The 23,154-nt window shown below is 39.4% G+C and overlaps 1 protein-coding gene across 1 annotated transcript in view; it reads left to right on the top strand.

The window, feature by feature from the left end:
• caln1 (calneuron 1) overlaps positions 1–23,154 on the top strand; it is a 56,937-nt gene that overhangs the window by 6,935 nt on the left and 26,848 nt on the right. Inside the window, 2 exon segments of the mRNA XM_051957929.1 lie at positions 7,565–7,708; positions 14,443–14,555. Of these exon segments, the coding sequence (XP_051813889.1) occupies positions 7,565–7,708; positions 14,443–14,555 (257 nt within the window).

Genomic DNA, 23,154 nt, shown 5'->3' with positions numbered 1-23,154 from the left:
GACAGCTGATCGTAGCTGTAGTCTGGGAGCTGTCCAGGGTGCTGACTGTGTTTTCCCTCTGGAATATCTCAACACCAGAAGAACTTATTGATACAAGGTCAACTCAGTCGTAGACTAAAATCTGAGTCCAGTTGTAAAAGATGTCCTGAACAGTATTTAGAGAATTATGTCTTGAGATTTCTGTATTCATAATATTTCTAAATTACTGAACTCAAAAATTTGCGAAAATATATGTAAATTACCACAAATCCTATTTCAAGGATGCACCACAGTTTCATTTTCTCACTTAAAAATTCAAAATACAAACTGTACACTTGGATTGAGAACGCCCATTGGACTCCAAAGGAAACTTAATTTTAATTTTTTTGGGGGGGGATTTTACTTATATATATTACTTAGATGTGTTCTTTTGGCATGTAGCCTGAGATGATTTTAATTTGGGGTTTTCTTTTTTTTTTTTTTAGCTTTTTTATAAATGAAACTTAACTGATTTTGTTTTTTTCAGAATGCACTTTAATTAAAGGCTTTAATCCAGCATTGGCATTTGGAGGATTAAATCCCCCCCCCCCCCCCCCCCCAACTAAATTACTCTACAAAAAATAAAAAAATACCAACTCTCCTCAGATATATATTAGTTTCACAATGAACATTTATTTTACATAAAAGAATATATGCAAACCCCTGAGTTAATTAAAATAAAAACCTAAGAAATTATGTATTTTTTTAACAATGCAAGTGCTGAATGTCATCAATTTTACACACGTGGACAAAATTGTTGGTACCCCTCAGTTAAAGAAGGAAAAACCCACAATTCTCACTGAAATCACTTGAAACTCACAAAAGTAACAATAAATAAAAATTTATTGAAAATTAAATAATCAAAATCAGCCATTACTTTTGAATTGTTGATTAACATAATTATTTAAAAAAACAAACTAATGAAATAGGGCTGGACAAAAATGATGGTACCTCTATAAAAGATTGAAAACTATTTGACCAGAGTGACATGATTAACTCAGGTGTGTCATTTAATTGACATCACAGGTGTTTCCAAACTCATAATCAGTCAGTCTGCCTATTTAAAGGGAGACAAGTAGTCACCCTGCTGTTTGGTGAAAAGGTGTGTACCACACTGAACATGGGCAACAGAAAGCGAAGGAGAGAATTGTCCCAGGACATCCGAAAAAAAATGATAGACAAACATCTTAAAGGTAAAGGCTATAAGACCATCTCTAAACAGCTTGAAGTTCCTGTGACAACAGTGGCTCATATTATTCAGAAGTTCAAGACCCACGGGACAGTAGCCAACCTCCCTGGACGTGGCCGCAAGAGGAAAATTGATGACAAATTGAAGAGACGGATCGTTGGAATTGTATCCAAAGAGCCCAGAGCAACCTCCAAAGAAATTAAAGGTGAACTCCAAGGCCAAGGTACATCAGTGTCAGATGGCACCATTCGTCGTTGTTTGAGCCAAAGTGGACTTCATGGGAGACGACCAAGGAGGACACCACTGCTGAAAAAAACTCATAAAAAAGCGAGACTGGAATTTGCAAAAATGCATGTTGACAAGCCACAAAGCTTCTGGGAGAATGTCCTTTGGACAGATGAGACCAAACTGGAGCTTTTTGGTAAGGCACATCAACTCTATGTTCATAGACTCAAAAACCAAGCATACGAAGAAAAGAACACTGTCCCTACGGTGAAACATGGAGGAGGCTCAGTAATGTTTTGGGGCTGCTTTGCTGCATCTGGCACAGGGTGTCTTGAAAGTGTGCAAGGTACGATGAAATCTGAAGACTATCAAGGCATTCTGGAGAGAAATGTGCTGCCTGGTGTCAGAAAGCTTGGTCTCAGTCGCAGGTCATGGGTCTTCCAACAGGACAACGATCCAAAACACACAGCCAAAAACACCCAAGAATGGCTGAGAGAAAAGCGTTGGACTATTCTAAAGTGGCCTTCTATGAGCCCAGATCTGAATCCCATGGAACATATGTGGAAGGAGCTGAAACATGCCATTTGGAGAAGACACCCATCAAACCTGAGACAACTGGAGCTGTTTGCTCATGAGGAGTGGGCCAAAATACCTGTTGACAGCTGCAGAACGCTCATTGACAAATACAGAAATCGTTTAATTGCAGTGATTGCCTCAAAAGGTTGTGCAACAAAATATTAAGTTATGGGTACCATCATTTTTGTCCAGCCCTATTTCATTAGTTTGTTTTTTTAAATAATTATGTTAATCAACAATTCAAAAGTGATGGCTGATTTTGATTATTTAATTTTCAATAAATTTTTATTTATTGTTACTTTTGTGAGTTTCAAGTGATTTCAGTGAGAATTGTGGGTTTTTCCTTCTTTAACTGAGGGGTACCAACAATTTTGTCCATGTGTGTAGTTTTTTACTTGCAGACGTGTTGTTAAATTCAGTAATAAAGTCCGTTGAGTGCTTTTGCATGTGCCAAGCATCACTGTATTTCCAAAAGGTCAATGTGTCGCATCACATGCAGTAGGTAAACGGGCATCGGTCATTCAAGCATACAGTCAGCACACATACACACTCATAAACATTTAACACCGCAAAGCATAATTTACATACAAGATTTAAAAACCAAACTCAACCACTTAAGCTTCCGTTCCATCTAATTTGGGGTTTGTTGTGATGCCTTTTGTTACTTCTGTCTCTTTGGTAGAAACATTGCTGTGCCAAATGTCAGGTTTTGAATTGGAAAGCGGCTCACTATTTCCCTTGTGCCACGAGCCTTGATGGATTGAGGCGTTTGTGCATGAAATAGACCAAGTTATTTGAATATACAAGCCCATTCCCATCGTTGTTATTCTGTTCCAACACGCTCCAGACACAAGAAAGTACTCAACAAAGGGCTGAGTCACTGATAGATTTATGCATGAGACACCCGGTTCAATGCAGGCAACATAATCTGCATGCCTTTGACGTGAGGGTTTGTTAGCATTTGTGTGCTTGCGTCCTGGAAAATATTATCTCTAAAACTGTGTTTCGAATAGTTGCAAATGATGATGGTCCGTTACGTGCTCAGGACCAGCTGTTTGGGGAAGCAGTAACATGCTTTTTTGATGGAGGTCAACAGGGACTGTGAGCTCTTATCATCTACACTCAAAGCACTCTTCTCAACTTTATAACACAATTCATAATTTACGCTCCATTTATGCTTTGTTGTTCCAAATCGTTTACCAGAAGACTGATTCAGAGTAATAGCCGTGCAGCAGATAATAGGGTGATTGATGGGCTTTTTTCTTAATGAGTGGGTTTTGGTTCCGATCGGTAATTTCTTGTTTCTGGCAGTCATAAAATGCTGTTTATTCCCTGAAATAAACATTGAAAAACAGTCAATTGCAATATGTTTGTGCTTAGTTAAGATGGATGGTTTTTCCTTTACACAACAATCTGTGCTAATACTCGGTCTCATCTTGTGCTTTAATGTTTTTGCAGTGCCTATAAGAGACTTTTCAGCATTGAATCATGGCCAATTGAAGTTGTTTGTTTTTGACAAGAATATGCAAAAAATATAAGCATGTTTAAGTGACAACAGATTTCTACAAAGTGATGTCAGGTAATTTACAATATTTAATGTAAAACAAGTGAGTGCTTCAAATCTGTATTTGGTAGATACACATTTGGTTGCGGTTATAGCAATAAGGCTGAATTGATTTGTCCCAATCAGCCTTGCACATATAGATGCTGTGATTTTACCACATAGATCTTTGTAAAACTGCTTCAGCTCCATCAGGTTACACAGGGATTTGTGTTTGAACAGATCTTTAAGTCCAGCTGCGGATTCTCAGTTGGATTGATGTCTTGGCTCTGACTTAGTCACTCCAGAACATTCACATTGTTGTCTTTAAACCATTTCTGTGGGGCTTTGGGTTGTTGTCTCACTGGAAAACAAATCTTCTTCTGAGTCAGTTTTCTTGATGAATGCATCAGACTGTCCTCAAAGATCTCCGCATACTTCCTTCATTTTACCCTCTACCTTTACAAGTCTTCCAGGACCTGCTGTCAAGAAGCTTCCCTACATCATGATGCTGCCACCACCGTGCTTCACATCATGATGCTGCCACCACTGTGCTTCACGTTATGATGCTGCCAGCACCATGCTGCTGCCACCTCCGTTCTTTGCATCATGATGCTGTCACCACCATGCTTCACATCATGATGCTGCCACCGCCATGCTGCACAACATGATGCTGCCACCGCCATGCTTCACATCATGATGCTGCCACCGCCGTGCTTCACATCATGATGCCGCCACCGCCGTGCTTCACATCATGATGCCGCCACCAACGTGCTTCACATCCTGATGCCGCCACCACCGTGCCTCACATCCTGATGCCGCCACCACCGTGCCTCACATCAGGATGCCGCCACCACCACCGTGCTCTGTAATGGGGATGGGTGTTTGTGATGATGTCCAGTCTTTGGTGTCAGCCAAACCTAATTTTTTTCTAATGACCAAAAAAGTCTGGCTTTTGTCTCCTCAGATCAAAGGTTGTATATTCAGCTGACTTCAGAGTCTCCCACAGACTTCTGGTGAACTCTAGTCAAGATTAGATTTACTGAACTTGTTTTTTTTTTTTTAACAATGGCTGTCTCTTTGTTACTCTTCCGTAAAGTTTTGACGAGTGAAGAATGGCCAACAAGTATTGTATGCAAAGTCTCTCCCATCTCAGCTACTGAAGCTACTGTAACTCCTTCAGACAAGTCAGAGGTTTCTTGGTAGCCATTGTCACTAGTCTCTTTCTTGCTCGGTCACCAGTGCTTGAGGATGGCCTGCTCTAGGTAGATTTAGGCAAGTCCCATATTCTTTCCATTTCTTAATGGTTGATTTAAATGTACTTCAAGAGGTATTCAGTAACTTAGAAATGTTCTACACTTAGAGCCTGACTTACCCTTTTTAATACATTTTTGCAGAATTGTTGAAGTGTTTTTTGTCTTTATGGTGTAGTTCTATCCAGGAGTGCTGATTCATCAGTGACTGGACCTTCCAGATACAGCAGTCTTTTCACTGAGAACCAGTTCTGTACTCAGATAATCTCCATTCACTAATTGTGTGACGTCTAGCACTTGTTGGCTGCATCTGTGTGGAATTAGTTGAATCACTTTAAAGTGGCTAAATGTTTATCATCTTTTTTTTAAATTTTACATTGTCATTACTTACTAAAAATGGTTTTCCTTTCATATGAAATACTTTTTTTTTTTAAATTCTTCTCAAAAATGCCAAATTAAATTGGCAATGATTCAGCTTTGAATAGCAGGATAAAATGAAATCTTCTAAGGAGGTGATTCCATTTTTTTTAACACTGTATATTCTATTGAGGGCATTACAGCTAATTATGAGCAACTGTCTTTTGCATTTAAGTAAATGCAAAAGATATGATATGACCAATTGTGTCAGTTTTGTTGCTGCTGGATCTAAAACTTGCAGAGATATGTGGTGTATGTTCTCCACATATCATTTGCCAAACTCTGCCTGTTAGGTTCTTGGGAAGGAAGGAGTTAAATCGTCTATTCCATTTTGTAGTCTCGAATTATTCACTCAACAGTGTGCTCATGCGTGCCGTGCAGTCATAGTGTTCTTCAGAGAAGTGACATTCCACCTCTATTTAAAAACACCAGATGCCTGTCAGTCTCTCTCCCTTTCCTTACCATACACCCTCTCCAGTCTGTAGGCTGACTTATAAAATATGTATTTATTAAAGAGCAGTCAAACCTGTTGACTTCTACTGACGACTTGATCACATGTTGAGCAGGTACTGAACCCGCTGCTGACTTAACTGTGTGCAAGTGAAGCATTTTCGTCTCCGATCTGAGAGTCCGTCAGCTCAGTATAACGTAGCCTCAGCAGCTCGGTATTTACTGTTTAACAACAAACATACTGAAGGCATTAATGCAGTTTGCTGCTAATGTGATATTCCAAGGACTCATTTGAAAAAAAGGTAAAACTGTAAAGAAGAATGAACTGACTGTTTCATGTCTTAAGCCAGTTTACCCTGAAGGTGCTGAAAATATAACACCTGGCATGACTTTAAGGTAGCATTTTGCACAAACTAAATCCCAAATTTGAAAGGGAATAGAATGTGAAGTGTACATCTTGCTAAGCAATTTAAAGCCATTTTAAGTCATCGTTTGTGGCTATTTCTTTGTAGGCACAGTTTATGTTTTGGTCTCATATAGGCTGAGTATTGTCTCTTATCAAATGCATCGCTGTCTGACAACTCACACCTTTGCGTAATTGATAAATGCATTTGTGTGTCTGTGTTTTGCAAATTGAATATATAGTTATTTGTTCCTGAAAAGGCGGTGCATGTGTCACCAATAGTTTGCCATATTGCGAGGGAAAAAAATAAGCTGAACAGTGTTATGACCTGTTCCAAGCACTGGAAAATAATTTTGCAAAGATGAACAGTGTTAACAAAAGTAGTCCCTGATTGCCTTTTTTATATAGTCTTGTTTATTAACAAAAATACAAAATGTGTTGTCAAATTGAATCAACATTGCTGTGAATCTCAACAGAAACTGAACTTTATGTGTGAGCACCACCAATTTGGTGTTTTCTTTGGGGCTGTAAGATGTTTTATTATGTTTCTGTAATTTAACTTTCATGCAGTTGCATTAATTCTCATGAGCATTGGTCACTTGAAAAACAAAAAATATGGAAAACCCGACTATTGCAAAACATAAAGTAATTTCATGAAGTAAAGCTGTAACTGTGGTATAGATTGAACCCCAACAGGCCACAAGATGTTTTAATAGGATACGAAAGACGGGGAAAATATGTGTTTCCTTTTGACAAGGTTGTTTCTGATCCTTTCTCTCCCCCCCTTATTATGTATAGAGCAGCATCAGCGGGAGTCATATTCTACACAGTGAATGCCTTTAGTGACTAGATGAAAAATCCAATATCCTGAAGGTCACACATTTAACACTGGCAATGGACAATGTGCCCCTAAATAAAGCCCACTCTTCTCACTTGCTAACTCCTTTAATGCTGCTTCGGATGATTAACTAACTGAAAAAATACACTGTTAAACATTAAAGAAGAGATGTTGAAGGAGAACATGAACTCATAAGAAACACACTTAAGGGTTCCATATTGGGGAATGTGGAAGCATGAAAAGGAGCAGAGGACAGCGGCTGTGACAGCAGGTGGAGAAAATGAATCGATGGTTGGAATTGATCTTGTTAAGTTGAAGCAGTGGTGCGAGTCCAATTGCATAACGTGCAGCTCAAAGCTAGGTCAGACAGGTAGAGAGAGGGGACGGAGGTAGAGGAAGGTGTGCTGAAATGCCAAGTGGCTTCATCCAATGCAGTCCAAAATGAAGAGAGTTACAGCACTGACAAGGAAAGGGATCCCTAAAAATGCAAAGGACAGTGACAAAATTAACAACAAGGTTGTCTGGCAGACTTGTAAACATATTGCTATAAATGAACATCAATTTGTGTTTGCCTTTTCAGACTTGGAGCAGGAGAGGTGAGCACTGTGAGCATTGTTTCTAAAATGCTGAGTCGATATCCTGTTTGTCTTGGCAGAGATCCGGGAGGCGTTTAAGGTGCTGGATCGTGATGGAAATGGGTTCATTTCCAAACAGGAGCTGGGTATGGCCATGCGGTCTCTGGGGTACATGCCCAGTGAAGTGGAGCTGGCCATCATCATGCAGAGACTAGACATGGATGGTGAGTCACATGCGCACACATAGATGTAAAAATGTTCTGTGCATGCAGATTGGTTGCCTTCCCTCATGTTTTATTTCATGCATCGACTATGAAAGCATTTCCTGTCATGGAAATGTAACCACTGTGGCATATGTGGTCTCACCAACAGACAGCTTCCATAAGATTTACAGTCAACTATGATGTTTTTAGTGAGATGCACAGATTACATATTCCTCAGTTTTATGCATGAAACATTTATTCATTCATGCATGACTGTGTGCTCTTTATTTTCAACCACTTGTTGTTTCCACTTGACACATGAAAATACTAAGGTGAAACTGATGTCGTGCGGGAAAATCATGAATGAAGAAATATGAGATAAAGAAAATGGGATAAAGAGAATAACTAGGTCAAAGTGGGTTTTAACATTGGCTGCGTAACTAGAAGAAAATAAAAGATACAATATGAATGCATTAGCTGCAGAGCTGATTAAGGATGGAAAAGCATTGCAGTGTTGTGGAATAGCAATAAATCCAAAGTGCTCATCGTTACTTCAGTCCGAGCAGTGAAATCTGAATCTGCTGAGGTTTATTTCTGCAGCCACATGTGCTCACCTGTGACCTTTTTACCTTTTCTCCTCAGAAAAAAACACTCTCAGCAGCAAGAAAATACAAACACATGCAATCTCTTCTTTTTGTGCCAAGCCAGGTTCCACTGCAAGCCGTCTGCATTAACTGTGACTGACATTTCATAAAGGGTAGACTCTTAAAATTGTATAAGGCAGAGATGTGGAAAATGCAATATGCAAATGTCGGATCACAGGGAAAATATTCCCAATTCTTCATGCTGCTATCCGAGTCTTTGATAAGTGTTTTTTCACTTTGACTGCAGACAGAGAAATGCTGTAAATGTTCAAGGCTGAATATTAAAGTTTAAGAAGTTAGACTGCCTTTATTCCTCTTCTGACTCATACTCCTCGGAGTCTCAGGGGACCCTAGCTGCTTTTCTGCCTCAGGGCCGGATCTTGTTGCATCGTCTGCTACAACTTGAAGAAACAGGCGAGGCTACTTTCAGAGCTGACAAAGGTCACTGCAGCTTTTGTCTCCGGAAGTCTTTGACATGTAACACTGATCATTTATTCATTCACGTCATTGTTATTTGTCTTTCTGTCTCTGTGTATTGAATTTGAATTTGCTGAAGTTATGGTTTGGGAAAGCTCTTTTTCTCTGTTAAATGACCCAGGTCACCTTGTTTGTACTGACTGATGTCTTTAGCAAAATACTGTCAGATTTCTTTTTTTTTTTAGGAAGTATTGGATCTGAGGACCAGCTGAATGCCTGGCTAAGACGGTCTTTGTTTATTTGCAGAATTCTTTCTTTTCAAAGCCAGAATTTATCCAGCAGCTTTAAACAAAGCCTGCACTGAGGCGCTTGCATCTAAAGAATCTGAATGACTTGTGTGTCAACAGACAGTTAAGATGCAAAGAGATGCATTAGACCACCAGGAGGCTGGTGGTGTTCTCAAATCAAGGCTACTGTCGGCTATAAGCCTAGAGCAGAGCTTAGTTTAGGTATCGACAGAAAAGAAAATAAACACTTTTTAACTATTAAGCGGATTAGGGCTGATTACTTGACTGATTTATACTCGAAATTGCAAACTAAAACAATGCAAATCAAATAGCAAATGCTGCAATTTAGGATGTGTGTTATGCAGTGCATCTGACTCGGGGCTTAAACTGTGAAGTCAGTGGTTTTACGAACCTTGGTGTTTGATGGTGTCTTCTGTGGTAATACTCCATCACATATTTGAAATAAATCTATTACACCGTGAATATTTAAATGAAGCTTGACTTTAAGAAGTCATAGCACAATCAGAGAAGACACTGCAATGTACACTTCAACCCTCTAAACACTACTGTGGTCTGAGCATGAATCAAAAAAGTAGCTTCAAAGATGCTCCAGTCCTGTAAAGGCTTTAATGACAGTTTTGCATGTAATATAATAATAGTAAAGTGAAGTACGTAACTGGACTGCAACAGTAACATTTGTGTTTAAAAGATTAAAGTGTTCATCAGTTTAATAAAGAAATACATTTCCAGACTAATGAATGTAATTGCAAATTGCAGTCCTAATTACTTTATCCTTTTATTGATTGTGTTCACCCTCTATAACCTTTTTCAGCGCCGACTGTTTGGAAGGAATTAGTTTGCAGTTATCTTCTCATATGCTTGTGCATTGACATAATGATTAAGAGGCAGTGATCAAAGGGGCACGGCATGAAGGAGAGGATGGATATTAGCAGGTGGACGGGAACGGATGATAGCAATCGTATCTTGGCCAGATGGGCAGCTGTGAGGATTGGATCGTTTGCAGCCATTGATTCTCAGCCCAGCGGCCAAGTCCAGCTGATCTCTAGAAGATACTGATAGGTTATCTGTTCTGCTCGTCACTGCTGCCGGGCCAATCCATGTGATTGTTATTGAGCTCTGTATGCCCTTCATGGAGAGGTGTGACTGCTTGTCTTTGTTCCTGACCACGGCATTGCACCAGCCTTTGTTTTTCAGTCTGCTCTTGTTTTTCTGTGTTGATAATGACCTTGATTCCTTGTCTTTGTCCAACTTTGATTTTCTTTCTACGTTTACGTTGATGCATGTATGTGTGTATTAGCTAAAAACCAACAGAGACCAACATTTAGTTTTAATTCCCCGCTGTCTTTAATCGGATTTTGGCTTCAGCTAAAAGCAGCAGGATTTTGCGCTGTCTTTCCTAAATAATTCATGACTGTTTCTAGCTGAAAGAGGATGTTTGGTTGTGACATAACCCCGGAAGAAACCAGTCAAAAGCAGGAGGCTTTAGCTTTAACAGACACAAAAAAAAAAAAAAAAACGAGCTGTTGAGCTGACACAAACTGCGGATGCATGAAAATGAGAACTGACATCCAACCATGATGTGCTAGGTAAACAGGGTTTTTAGGGTGAATTTTTAGGGTCTTTTTCTTTAAATACTAATTTTTAAGCACATCTTTACAACATGAAGTAAAATTGAAGTTTCATTTGGAAGAATTAATTGTAAAAATTCAACAAAAAAGAATAAACTTCCTGTCAGCAGGTTTTCAGAGTTGAATGGAAAAAATTAAATTTAAAAATTAATGCAGTCATTTATTATTAAGTTGATGCAGTCATTGTCAGTTGGAACAAATGCAGGCTGTCGTCCCGGGGCAGCAGGTGGCTGAGCAGAGTGCAGTTTCAGTCATTATTGTATTATTAAGTTTAAATTAGTTCCCTTTGTACACTCGTGGCTTGTGGAGAGCTTCTTCCAATCACCTGCAGAAAAAAAAAAATGTTAAGAGTGCAACAACCACATATTTAAAGCATTGATCCATTTGTTTATTCTCTGTTTATTTCCATTCACGGCTGCCAGGGGGCTGCAGCCTCAGCCAGGATAGTGTGCACTGTGTGGGAGGTGCATGTTACAGTATGTCTTCTGGAGTATTATGAGTCATTTTGTACTTCACTAGGACACTAAAAGTAGTGGACTAATATTTGCAATAACAAAAATGTCATAGTAGCAGTTAACTTGCAGCAACTACTTTTTAACAACCAAATTGGAAAAAAATATGTCATCCTGAGAAGCTATTGTTTTAATGAGTGTCTATGAAGAATGTGTTAATGAATTTTAGCCTACAAAGGCACTCGCACCCGGCCAATGCATAGTAGTCATGTTTCTGGCCACCAGAGTCATCATTTCCTTTTGCTGTAGATTTAGTTATGCTCTGTAGCTTCTGAATCTTTCACTTTCTTCGTCAGGCAGTCAGAAGTTATTTTGTTAGAGCAGTCACTGGCTACTGACCACATTTAGAGCACTGACAGTAATAGTAGTGGACTAATTGAGAACTAATGATTGCAATAACAAAATTTCTGTTGTAGAAATGAGAGTTGACTTCAAGAAGTCGTTTTTTAAACAACCGCATTGGCAAGAAGTCTGAACAAGCTGCCAGAATTACATTCCCAACACTATTGTATCACCAAGACTCTGGAGAACATGTGAATGAATTACAGTCTACAACAAACATCCAGCAGATACATAAAATTTGTGTTTCTGACCACCAGATTCATCATTTGCTTCTGTTGTAGCTCTAGTCGGATCTTCACTAACTCCTAAGAAAGCTACGTGGCAATTAAGCTGCTGAATCTTTCCATTTCTTCACTAGACAGCCGATAACTTTTGCCATTCATTGCTGAGCAGGTACGATACAATCAGCTTTTGTCAGGAGTTCTTTACTATAAACAGCTGCTGGACCAGGTTTGACCCGGTTTCAAGCACTGAGATTGAACCACTTCGTAAATTTGCGATATAAAAATGTCATTTATTTCAGTAGAAACATAAAATATACCCCTCAGTAGAGTCTTAGGCAACACCTGTTTTATGACCCAAAGTACGCATAACTACTGCACCTCATCGTATTTTACCTTGAACCAGTTCACCCTGTCCACCTTTTGTATCCACTGTCATCCATCCATCCTCCAGTCTTGACAACATCAGGTCTCGGGGTTGCATCATCTGGCCTGTAGCTCTGCATTTTTCCCCTTGCTAAATATGTATGAAGAGAAGTCAAATGGCATCAAACGCTACAGTGCCAGCGTGGCCCAGAGCGGCGGCCACCATCAGTGCTGGAGCAGAGGTACTGTAGGCTGGGGCAGATTGAGTTGTCCTGCATCAGTAACTTTCCACTGACAAGGTCCCAGCCTCATCTGCAGATACAGCCGGAGCAGGTGGGAAGAAGAGGGAAGTAAAACGAGCTTACAACAGGGACATGAGAAACACGAGACTACAAAAGACTGAATAAACTCGGTTCTGAAATGCGGAAAAATGATGAAGAATTCTGTGTTTTGCTATTCAATTCACTAGCTTTCTTTTGCTCTAAGTTTAATTCATCACACATTTGATTCCAGTTATATTGAGTTGAGTGTGTTATCTCTCCACCCCATTAATTTAAAATCCTTCTCTTCGCTTTTGCTGCATTTTTCACTATTCCCTTAACCTGTAATGTGCAGCAAGAGCTTTTTGTGTAGGTGTGGTTCATCCAAACAAGGCAATAATAAAACCAGACAAACTCTAGGCGGGGGAGATAATGAAACCTCGACGGGATTATGAAAACTTTCCACCCAACGAGTACAAAAGAAAAGGATTCCGGGGTATTCAGCCACATCAATACAAGTCCGTGTTATGAGTCCTGTTAGTTTTGAATTTGTTGCTGTCTACAGAGATTTGATGCTACGTTTTGGCAGGAGATTCAACAGCTATCAGCAGGCCTCTGAGATCAGTAATGCTGGAATCAATGTGAGCCGCAGGAAGTCTGTGTTGTTAGTGATGCTGTAGCTGTAAACTTTGATGTGCTCCATAGTGTGTAGTATAGCGCTCACTGTAAAACTGAGCTCACAGCTTTTTTTAATCTCTCACCTCAGCAGTAAATGTGGGCTGTGATTTGAAGCATGCTGGTCTTAAATAATAAACTAAACTTAATAATTGTTTTATGTATTTGGCACTATACAGGCTTGTGCACAATGGGATTTTCATTTTGAAGAATTTACAGAATTTAAAAGTTATATGTTCGCATATATACGGCCAGATCCATAAATATTTGGACACTGACACAATTTTCAGTTTTTCGGCTTTGTGCACCACTACAATGGATTTAAAATGAAACAATCAAGATGTATTTTAAGTGCAGACTTTCACCTTTAATTTGAGGGTATTTACATCTAAATCAGATGAACAGTGTAGGAAGCACAACACATTTTAGACGTGCCCGCCAAGTTTTTAAAGGACCAAAATTAGTGGGACAATTGGCTGCACAGCTGTTCCATGGCCAGATGTGCTATTCCCTCGTTATTTCATTTACAAGAAGCAGATAAAAAGTCTAAGGTTTATTTCAAGTCTGGTATGTGTAATCTGGGGAGGTCAACTCTCCAAATGAAGTCTACTATCAGTTGAAGCAAGCCATCATGAGGCTGAAAAATCAAATCAAATCCATTGTGGTGATGTGTAGAGACAAAATGCTGAAAATTGTGCCAATGTCCAGATATTTATAGACAGTATAGCACATAACCACAGAACATCCAACAGCATCTGTACTTCCTTTTAAGTCCCCCAGTGATAGAACAACTGAGTTCCTTCACACATTGTAGAAAACAATTGAAGAAACCTTTTGCAGCCCCAAAGGCTCCAATTATGGCTGTGCTACACACTTATTTAATCTAGAAAAAGTTCAATGATGCATCCTCCTTTTCCCTCAACACTTTGCCTCCAGTGTGGTGCAGCTACAGACATTCAGCTGCAGGCTGTGGGTGACTGAGTGCTCTGCTCAGGGGCACATCAGCCATAGTTGCTCAGGACAGCAGCATCATTCGCTATTCACTCTGCCTCGCCTCTCGCTCCAAACCAATGAATGGAGACCAGCTAGGCCGTGTTCATGCTGTCTGAATCATTTCTGCTGTGTACAGTTCAGACTAAAGAGCTGAGGGAAAGAAAACGGAAACGGACAGTAAAACTATTCATCACATTATCAGATGGGTGAGGATTAAGACAGCCTGGGGGTTATTTGGTTTGATATCACATTTGATCATATTCAAGATGTTTTTTGTTGCAACACTTAGCTGCTGGCTGTAAATGACACTTATTTGATCACAGCTGCAGACAATTCAAATATCAGTACGTCATCACGTCTCAGCAAACTGTCATTTTCTTCATTGTCAGGTGACGGGCAGGTTGATTTCGAAGAGTTCATGACGATTCTCGGTCCAAAGCTCTTGTCATCTGAGACGAGAGAAGGCTTCCTCGGCAGCACAATAGATACCATCTTCTGGCAGGTAAGGCTCTCCTTTCTTTACCACATCTGCTCTGTTAGCATCGCTGAGAATGCACACAAGGATGGTGAGCTGAAAGTGCAGCAAAGTATTGCTAAAAAAAAAAAAAAGTCATTTTAATTCCTTGCCTCTTGTGTTTGGCCCAAAACTCTGGAAAGCTTTGCCAAATGAAAACTGTTGTTGTGTTTGGATGTGATTCAAGGAAGTTATGCTTAAAAACTGTGCTCAAGGCTTCACTTCAAGTGGAACAACTGGAGTGTATTCTTTATCCTGCACCACGTGTGAATCTGAAGAACCGCATTATGTACATGATTGGTTAAATTCCATTAAGGTCTTCATTAAGGAGTTCATTAAGTGTTGCATTATAATGCTAGTCACAAATTATAGTAGCCCTGAAAGGTAGCTTTTAACGTGAGAAGGAATGTCTATTTCAAAACCGGGTTACTTAATTAAGTTAATTACACTTTATGCCTCAGATTCCCCACCTTCTTAATAACGCTGCATGTTTTGTTGAAGAGCTACAGCCTTGCACAGCACAACTAAGAGGTTGCAGGATTTTATTTGGCTGTGAAAGAGTGTTTTTGCTCAGGGGAAGACATTATCGGTTTGAACTCAGTCATTTGGTCAAGTGTGGCAAACCTGGAGAGTCTTCTCTGTACTAATGCAATCGATAAATCATATTTAATGGAATACTATGTTCTGTTTCACTCAATTTCCATAACCTTTTGAAGGGCAAAACAAATGTTTAAGCAGTTGCGTATTTCAAATTGTGACTGATGGACAAATAAAAGGAGCTTAATAATGTGAAGGGACGGAGAAAACAAACTGTCAGTGCAGGAGTGAAATAAAGTGACTTTGAGTGCGACTGAGTGATGAATATGCAGACAATCGAAAGGAGGAGAGAGCATGACTGGGAATGATGACAAATCAAGCAGGTGTGAGGGAAAGAGCAGAACATTTGGCACCGATAGTAACACTTGGCAAGCCCATCCTCGTGATGTAATCGTCGCCTTGACCCAGGCTTTTTCTCGGGGGCAGGAGCTTGTGGTTTGCACCATGAGGACACAAGCCTTTGGAGGTATGAATGCAGGCTGGGTGAGCGCACTGGCAGACACATTTGGCTGCTGCAATGACCTTGGCTTGTAAAGGAGACCGGCTGGCATGAGACGGACCCATCTAAGTAAGACTGGCGGTTTGGGTTTGGGGTTTCTTACTTCTACGCTTACAAACCGACATTTCTCATCTGATGAATTGATGCCCAGAGGCAGGAATCTGCAGCAAGCACCTCATCTAATGTGCGGAGAATATTCAGAGGGAAAAAATGTCCTGCGAGCCTTGATTTATCATGATTATTTCTCCACACGCCTCACAGATGATTAGTTGCTTGAGATATTAGTTTTGTGCTTAGTTTAGTTTGTTAATGGACTGTAGTGGATGACTCAGCCTCTTTCAGTGTATTTGTTTTGTATTCCGTCATCCTTCTTGCCTATCTGTTGTGAAGTAAATGTCTTAAGTGATTTTGGCCTTTGGAATAGTGGAACAAATATGTTGCATATGATGCTCTGTCCTATAAGACAGCCTAACAAAGCATTATGTCTGTTTGTCAGGAAATAGCATGCAGTTTAGCTTTTGTGCGACAGTTGAAAAATGGAAATGATCTTAGCAATGCAAGTATACATGGAGAAAAATAACACTGTCTGCTTGAAAGCCCACCCAACAGTTCGGCAAACACTGAATAAACCATCAACTAAGACATCTCATGCTGCTGGCTCATTATGTCCCACTCATCAAAATTCAGAAGCTGCACTGGACTTTGCATCAACAGATCTCACATGCTTAGAAAACCGCTTGTCGTTTGTGTCAGTTAACTACAAGTCGTACATAATATCTAATTAATATGCACCAGAATATACAGTGTACAGAAATGGGGTTCCTTCTCGCTAATATCTGACAGCTTTTAGTTTTATTCTCTGAAGCTGCGGTATTCGTTGTCACATTAACACAAAATGTAATGACTATGTGAAATGAGAAAGAGATCATAAAGATGAAGCGACTGGAAATTCTCTTCCAATTTTACAGTTTTTGGTTTGTTAGCCTCTTGTAGTTCATTGTTTAACTTTCTCAATTATATAGCTGAGTCTTGGAGCTTTTTATCAGCCCTGACTGCAGCAGGCAGCTGGTTTTATTTAAAGAGCCGACGAAGCAAGTAGAACTTCTGCCATCTCCAGCACTATCTGCTTTACTTAGGAACTGGTGGAGAAGAAACAGGAGATACAAGGATTGTGGACGTCAGAAAAATTTCAAATAAATTTTAATTGGGTTTTATGTTAGCTAAATGTGCAGATTGCTAAAATATGCACCATAACAATCAGGTGGTTCTGCAAAGTTTCTGGTGGCCGAATTGGGACTTTTATTACCCTCCTAGTGGTAACTGAGGAGAAACTCATAAGACCAAGGCATCAATATTTATGGTTTGGGAAGAGAAAGACAGTTGCTTAATCTACTGAAAGTAAACACAATATTTCACAGTTCTGAAACAAAATGAATTATAATAACTTCATATATATAGCACCTTTAAAAATAGAGTTTAGAAAGTGCTTTACAGAAATATAGTAGTGAACTGAATATTGAATATTTGCTTTAACTGAACTTGAAAAATTGCTGTACATTATCGTCATCCTCAAGTAAAAGCAAAAATGTGTATATGTTTTGTTCTTTTTGGACCTCTGAGTAATTTTCATGCTTGCTACATTATATTTCATTAACATGGAAATTAAGTGATGTTTTGAGTGTGTTTTAGGCACTTTAAATATTTGCATTCTTATCCATTGTGCAGCAACAACAACAGGGATCTATCCATCCATCCATTCTCTATACACCGCTTTATCCTCACTAGGGTCGCGGGGGGTGCTGGAGCCTATCCCAGCTGACTCGGCCGAAAGCAGGGGACACCGTGGACAGGTCGCCAGTCTGTCACAGGGCTACATATACAGACAAACACACTCACATTCACACCTACGGGCAATTTAGAGTAACCAATTAACTGGGAGTAAGCCGGAGTACCCGGAGAAAACCCACGCATGCACAGGGAGAACATGCAAACTCCATGCAGAAAGATCCCAGGCCCAGGCCGGGATTTGAACTGGCGAAAGTGCTAACCACTACACCAAACAGGGATCTAATCAGTCCCAAATATATTCTGCAACATCATAACAACAAGCCCAAACTTACAGCTGCTCCAGAGTCATAGAGAACCATCTTCAGTGATAATGAGAACAGCCTGCGTCTTTTGTATTTTTGCTACCTTCATTATTCAGTAAATTAGTCAATTCTTTCCCCTGAGAATGCTACAGAAATACTGAAAATGTTTGTATAAGGAATTATCACCAGCTCAGCATCCTTTTTAAAATCCTTCTTTAGCTTTACTACAGTACATTCATTTAGCAAATCTAATTTTTAAAGTTACCTTTGAAGAATGAGAACCCAATAATCTCATCTTGAAGAATGACCACAGTGCATTGTAGAATAATTCGACGGATTACAATAACAGTAATTGTTTCTCTAAAGTTGCAGAACCTTTACATCCATCACAGAATGCAAAGTGGCACTCAGGACTGTGAGCAAAGTGCTTGAAGCAGTTCAGTAAACACATGAATATCCTTTTTTTTTTCCCATTAAACATGAATCATGACAAGGATACAACAACGGCACAGTGTTAAGGGGTTTTGTGTAACGCTGATAAAAATGCACAGTTACCAAAGCTTTTGACAGTATTTCACAGATTGAATTTTCCTTCATCTGGCATTTTGTAGGATTGTACAATTAAGTATTTATTTCCTGCCGCCAACTTTGTCAGAATTTGTCTTCATCAGAGGCGAGCAGGAGCCACTCAGCAGGAATGTGACACAAGTGCACCCCGGCTAACTCGTACGAGCCTCGTATTATGTTCTGGTTCGGTCTTTTTGAACCCTGAGAGTCGCTCAGTTCTTGTCTTGGCTGAGAGATTTTCTCATTCCAGTAATATCAGCCAAAGTGTCACATCCTCACCAGCTGGGGTGACGGGATAATGATTCACTCGCTGTCACACGCTCACCTTCCTACTCACTCGTATCTGCTCTTGAACAGTTTGTTAATGTATCTAATTATCCTGTTGGGTAATTATGACCTTGTAATTGAACTACAGCAAACGTTTTATTTTGCACTGTTCTCCTAATCATGAGCTGCATGATTAACAAAAGGAGATCTTCATGAATAATAAACAAAGCAGTGGACTTTCTTAAAGACTTCTGTGCTGCTTTTTGTGAGTCCATTATATAGATTTAGCAGTATTTTTTATCATTTGATAAAGTAACTTCTTAATCCTGTGTGTGATAATTGCTGAAGGTGTGTGGAATACTTGTTTTAAGGATCAGTGCTCCTCTGTGCTTTTAATTACAGGTCAGCGTTCCTTGCATTGCACTAATTAATCCCCGGGCAGGACTGTGACTCATCATTGAGATGGTGATTTATGCCAACTGAGTGACCAAAGTGAGGCACACAGCAGCTCCAAATGAGAATGGCTGAAATGCAAATCTTATAAGTGCTGTCATAAGTCTTAACTTGTAAAGCCAATGAAGCAGCACTGGGCAACATTTACAAATCAAAACACTCACAGTCCATGCCATTTATCACGTGATTTCTCTTGAGTGATGGGAAATTGATTGATAATATTGCTGATAGTTGTGTTACCTTGCTGTTATTGTAGATACAGTGACTGTGTATAATATTTGGTGGTTGTTTGGAACACATTGTTCCAAAATCCATACTAGATGCTTATACATACACACTGCAATGCTGCTGCTGCTGCTGCAAAAAGCATTGCTCTATACCTGTGTTCATGCTAATTTTCCTGTATTTGTTAAAAAGCCATGTAAGCAGTTCTTGGTGAGGAAATTTAGTACTGGCCCTCATGGCCCCAGACCTAATGGCATCAAAAAAATTTCAGTGTAGGCTTGACTGAGGTGACAGTTGTTCAATTCAGCCGGGTCTCCAAAATGAATGAATCAGCTATCTGGAGAACCTCAACAATAAACAATAGGTGTAAGTATCAGCTGTGGGAATTAAGGGCTCATCATGTTAAACTTTGATGCGTGATAATCGCATAGAGAAATCCAGACGTAATGTGTCGATAGCAGTATGTCGTCTGATTGCAGCTCCAGTCAAACACAATCCAGAGAACGAGATGTTTTGCTTTTTGGCTTAGACATGGAGAACATTTCTTTTTTCTACTCTTCACTTTGCATCACAAAACCACAAAAATCATGCAGATCGAATGTGACCTCAAAACAGAAGTAATTGTTCTAGTTTTGTGCTTTGTTTTTTCTGGGGAATGAGAATCTTGCAGCCTCACTGTAAATAAAAAACTGAGCTGTATCCCCCCCTTGTCTCGGCCCCCTGAGTCTCCCTGGCACAGACTCAGCTGTTGAGTTTGTTTTCCTCATATTTGCACAAAGTAATGTTCTCATCAGGGGCAGTAAATGCACGAAAATGAGTGAAATCAGTGTTTCCTGTGAGCCGGAGGCTGGACAACACAAACAGAGTTGGGAGCTGTGAGGTTTTTGCTGAAACTTTCCTTCCACGTCCTCATCAGTGCCCTTTACAAAGCTGCCTCGGTGGCTCCATAGTGGATGAAGAAGCTCACCTTTAATAGGGTTTACTCTGCTTAAAGATGCAAATTCAATAATACTTCAATGCAAAGGCCGCTGTGCATATTAAATTCTGCTTCTACAGGTCATCTGTCAGACCCGTAAACTGACAGCCAGGAGGAAAGACTGATTAGTTTCCTCTCCCACTTTGACAGAACAGCATGAGTGAGCTTATTTTAGAGGGGTTTGCACCATAATCATTCTGTGTGCTGTACGCCCACTTTTAATAAGAAAAATAAATGTTCATGCAATGGGAAAGTTGGATTCAATGCTTAGCTTTTAAGTGGATCAACTTTGAAACATGGCACAATATTAAAAATAAAGAGTTATTATTATTCAGCACAGAACTTTTCCACCATTTGGTCTGTTGTGTTTAGATTAAATAATTAAAACCAGTAGATAAAGGTAAAGTATCTCCATTGTTCTTCAGTTTTATTAACTGATACGAACTGATCATGTTTTAAAGTTTCATTTTTTAAAGCATCTTCTTCATCTTCATCATTTACAGTATTTCTTCTTCTTCTCTTCCTATTTTTTATTCTTCTTGTCTGTCTCCTCCTCCTCCTCTTCCTCCTTCGTTTGAAGAAAACAGAGGAGTAGAAGGTGGAGAACCACCTTCTACTCCTCTGTTTTCTTCTTCTTCTTGTCCGTCTCCTCCTCCTCCTCTTCCTGTTTCTTCTTCTTCTTTCCCTTTTTCTTCTTCTTCTTTCACTTTTTCTTATTCTTTTTTCCCTTTTTCTTATTCTTTTTCTTCTCATCCTTTTCCTTCCTCCTCTTCTTCTATTTTTTTCCACATTTAGCAATTTCACATATTTCTATGTAAGTCTTACATGATTTATTTTTTAACCTTAGTTCGTGGTGCAATTACTGTGTGTTTTTTAGAGCTAAACAAGTTGTAAAGTGGTAATTTTCAGTTTTTAATGTGTGTTCGATTCTTTCCCTACTGAATGTACAGAAGGTTATTGAGTTAGGAAATAGATATTGCAGATTCTTACAATGATACAACTTGTAATACGTGAATAAAGGCTTGAGCTACTGGAGCTCAGCTTGGTAGCTTTTAACCAAGATGTGTCATAAGGTTTCTGGGCGTATTAACCAAGTAATCCAATCCACTGCTCCCACCCAAATGTCAGTGAATTACCTCCTAAAAATCCTACTAATTATAAAACAGGGGGCAGAGCATTTGGAGCTGTTTTCTCTGAGGTGAAGTGTGTTTCTGAGAGCAGACGTCAGAAGGCAGCAGTTCACAGCAGAGAGGTGTGAGGAGCCCTGAGTCTAATGAGCAGATATTCACACTGAGCTCACAATGACTCCACCAGACCAACCAAAGAAGTGGCACGGCTTCGCTTGCTTTAGAAGGCACGCTGAAATAATTGAATCCTATTTTCCAAAGAGTATGTCAGCTACAAACATAATTTTATGTTTACTTGTTGTCACCAGAAAGCTCGCAGACCCAATTTCCGTGACATTAATACATTGAAGTGGAATTGGGTGTTGGTGAAGCCCTCCGTCATGAGTTGAGATATATTTTTTAGTCCCCAAAATCTATCATCAAACTGTCAGAAGAGTTCTTCTGTTGACTTCTGATTTGTTTACATTTCAGAAGTGAGTGATTTTGACGTGACAGAAGGCAATTTTTAAAAGCGAGGCAGGTGTCATTTCTTCTGTATTTCAATCAGTTCAAAAGTTCTCATTCTGCCCCACGAAACTGCTGTTTTTCATCATTTTCAACTTGCTTGAGGACTGATTTTTGAAGAAGCTGACTTCAAATGGAAAAGTTAAGGGTTTGTGCAATCTGTCATCATAAATCTGGGACGCCTGAACGAAAAGCTGTTCATCATTCAAAGTATAAAATGATACAGTTGGTAAACAGTGTGTCCTGTGATGCACTGTTGAAAAACATGATTTCAGCTTCTGTATAGGGTTAAAGTTTCTGGATTTTGACTTCTGTGCTGCATTTTGTTTCTCTTTCTGATCCCAGCTTCTGTCATTCAAACACTCTCTGTCTGGCTTGTAGACGTCCATCTGAAATCAGATCCATTAATCTTCCTGTTAGTGTCCTTTTGTGCCAGCGCACAATTTTAGATTCATAATGCCTTTGGAACAACTCATAGATGATGAATAATGCATGGGGCACAATGATTTTGTAGAGAAAAGCGAGAGTATAAGTAAGTATTTGTGTTTGCCCCTCCAGAGTCGGTGGAAAGTGAGTTGTGCTTGTTTTTAGGGCAAACTGATCAATTATATACAATATAAGTTAATGCCCTTATTTCCAGAAGTATATTGTAGTGTCTAGAAAACTGCAATACATCAATAACGGCTGTCAGTTTCTTATTATAAGCTGAATTTTCCTCGAACATATTTGATAGTGTGATGAATTTACACTATTATCTGTCCTGCTGCTTCCTAATACTTTCATTTTCCTTAGGTGTTTTTTTTTTGCATCTAGATTAAACAAAATTAAGCGAGATGGCCTCAATTTGCAATATCAGTGCTAAAAAATGCATTTATTGATCACATGTTTCTTTTTTATTGTTAATTTTTATAATCAGTAAGATTGAAGAGTAGGTATAGTTTGGCTGTTATTTAGGCCACACATCACCTGCTCTCTCCCCTAATGTGATTTCTGTTTGCTTCTGTTTAAGGTGACACATCTGTTTTGTTGCCTTTGTTTTTGTTGTTATGCATTCCTTAACCTACTTTTGTTGTTGACCTGACCGATTTACTGAGGTCATTTCAATTTTGTTGCAGTTTTTCTACTATTATATGCACAGTGGAGGCAACAGTAATGACAGTTTTGCTGTGCTAGTTTTGTAGAATGGCTTAGAAGTATAGAAATAATTAACTCCAAATAAGCATCAATCAATCAACATACTTGCAAAAAAATAGCTGTCTTTGTTATAAAGTCATAAGAAGCA

This window comes from Acanthochromis polyacanthus, chromosome 13 (genome assembly GCF_021347895.1).
Source record: "Acanthochromis polyacanthus isolate Apoly-LR-REF ecotype Palm Island chromosome 13, KAUST_Apoly_ChrSc, whole genome shotgun sequence".
Classification (NCBI taxonomy): Eukaryota; Metazoa; Chordata; class Actinopteri; family Pomacentridae; genus Acanthochromis; species Acanthochromis polyacanthus.
This window is presented reverse-complemented; position numbering and strand designations above follow the sequence as displayed.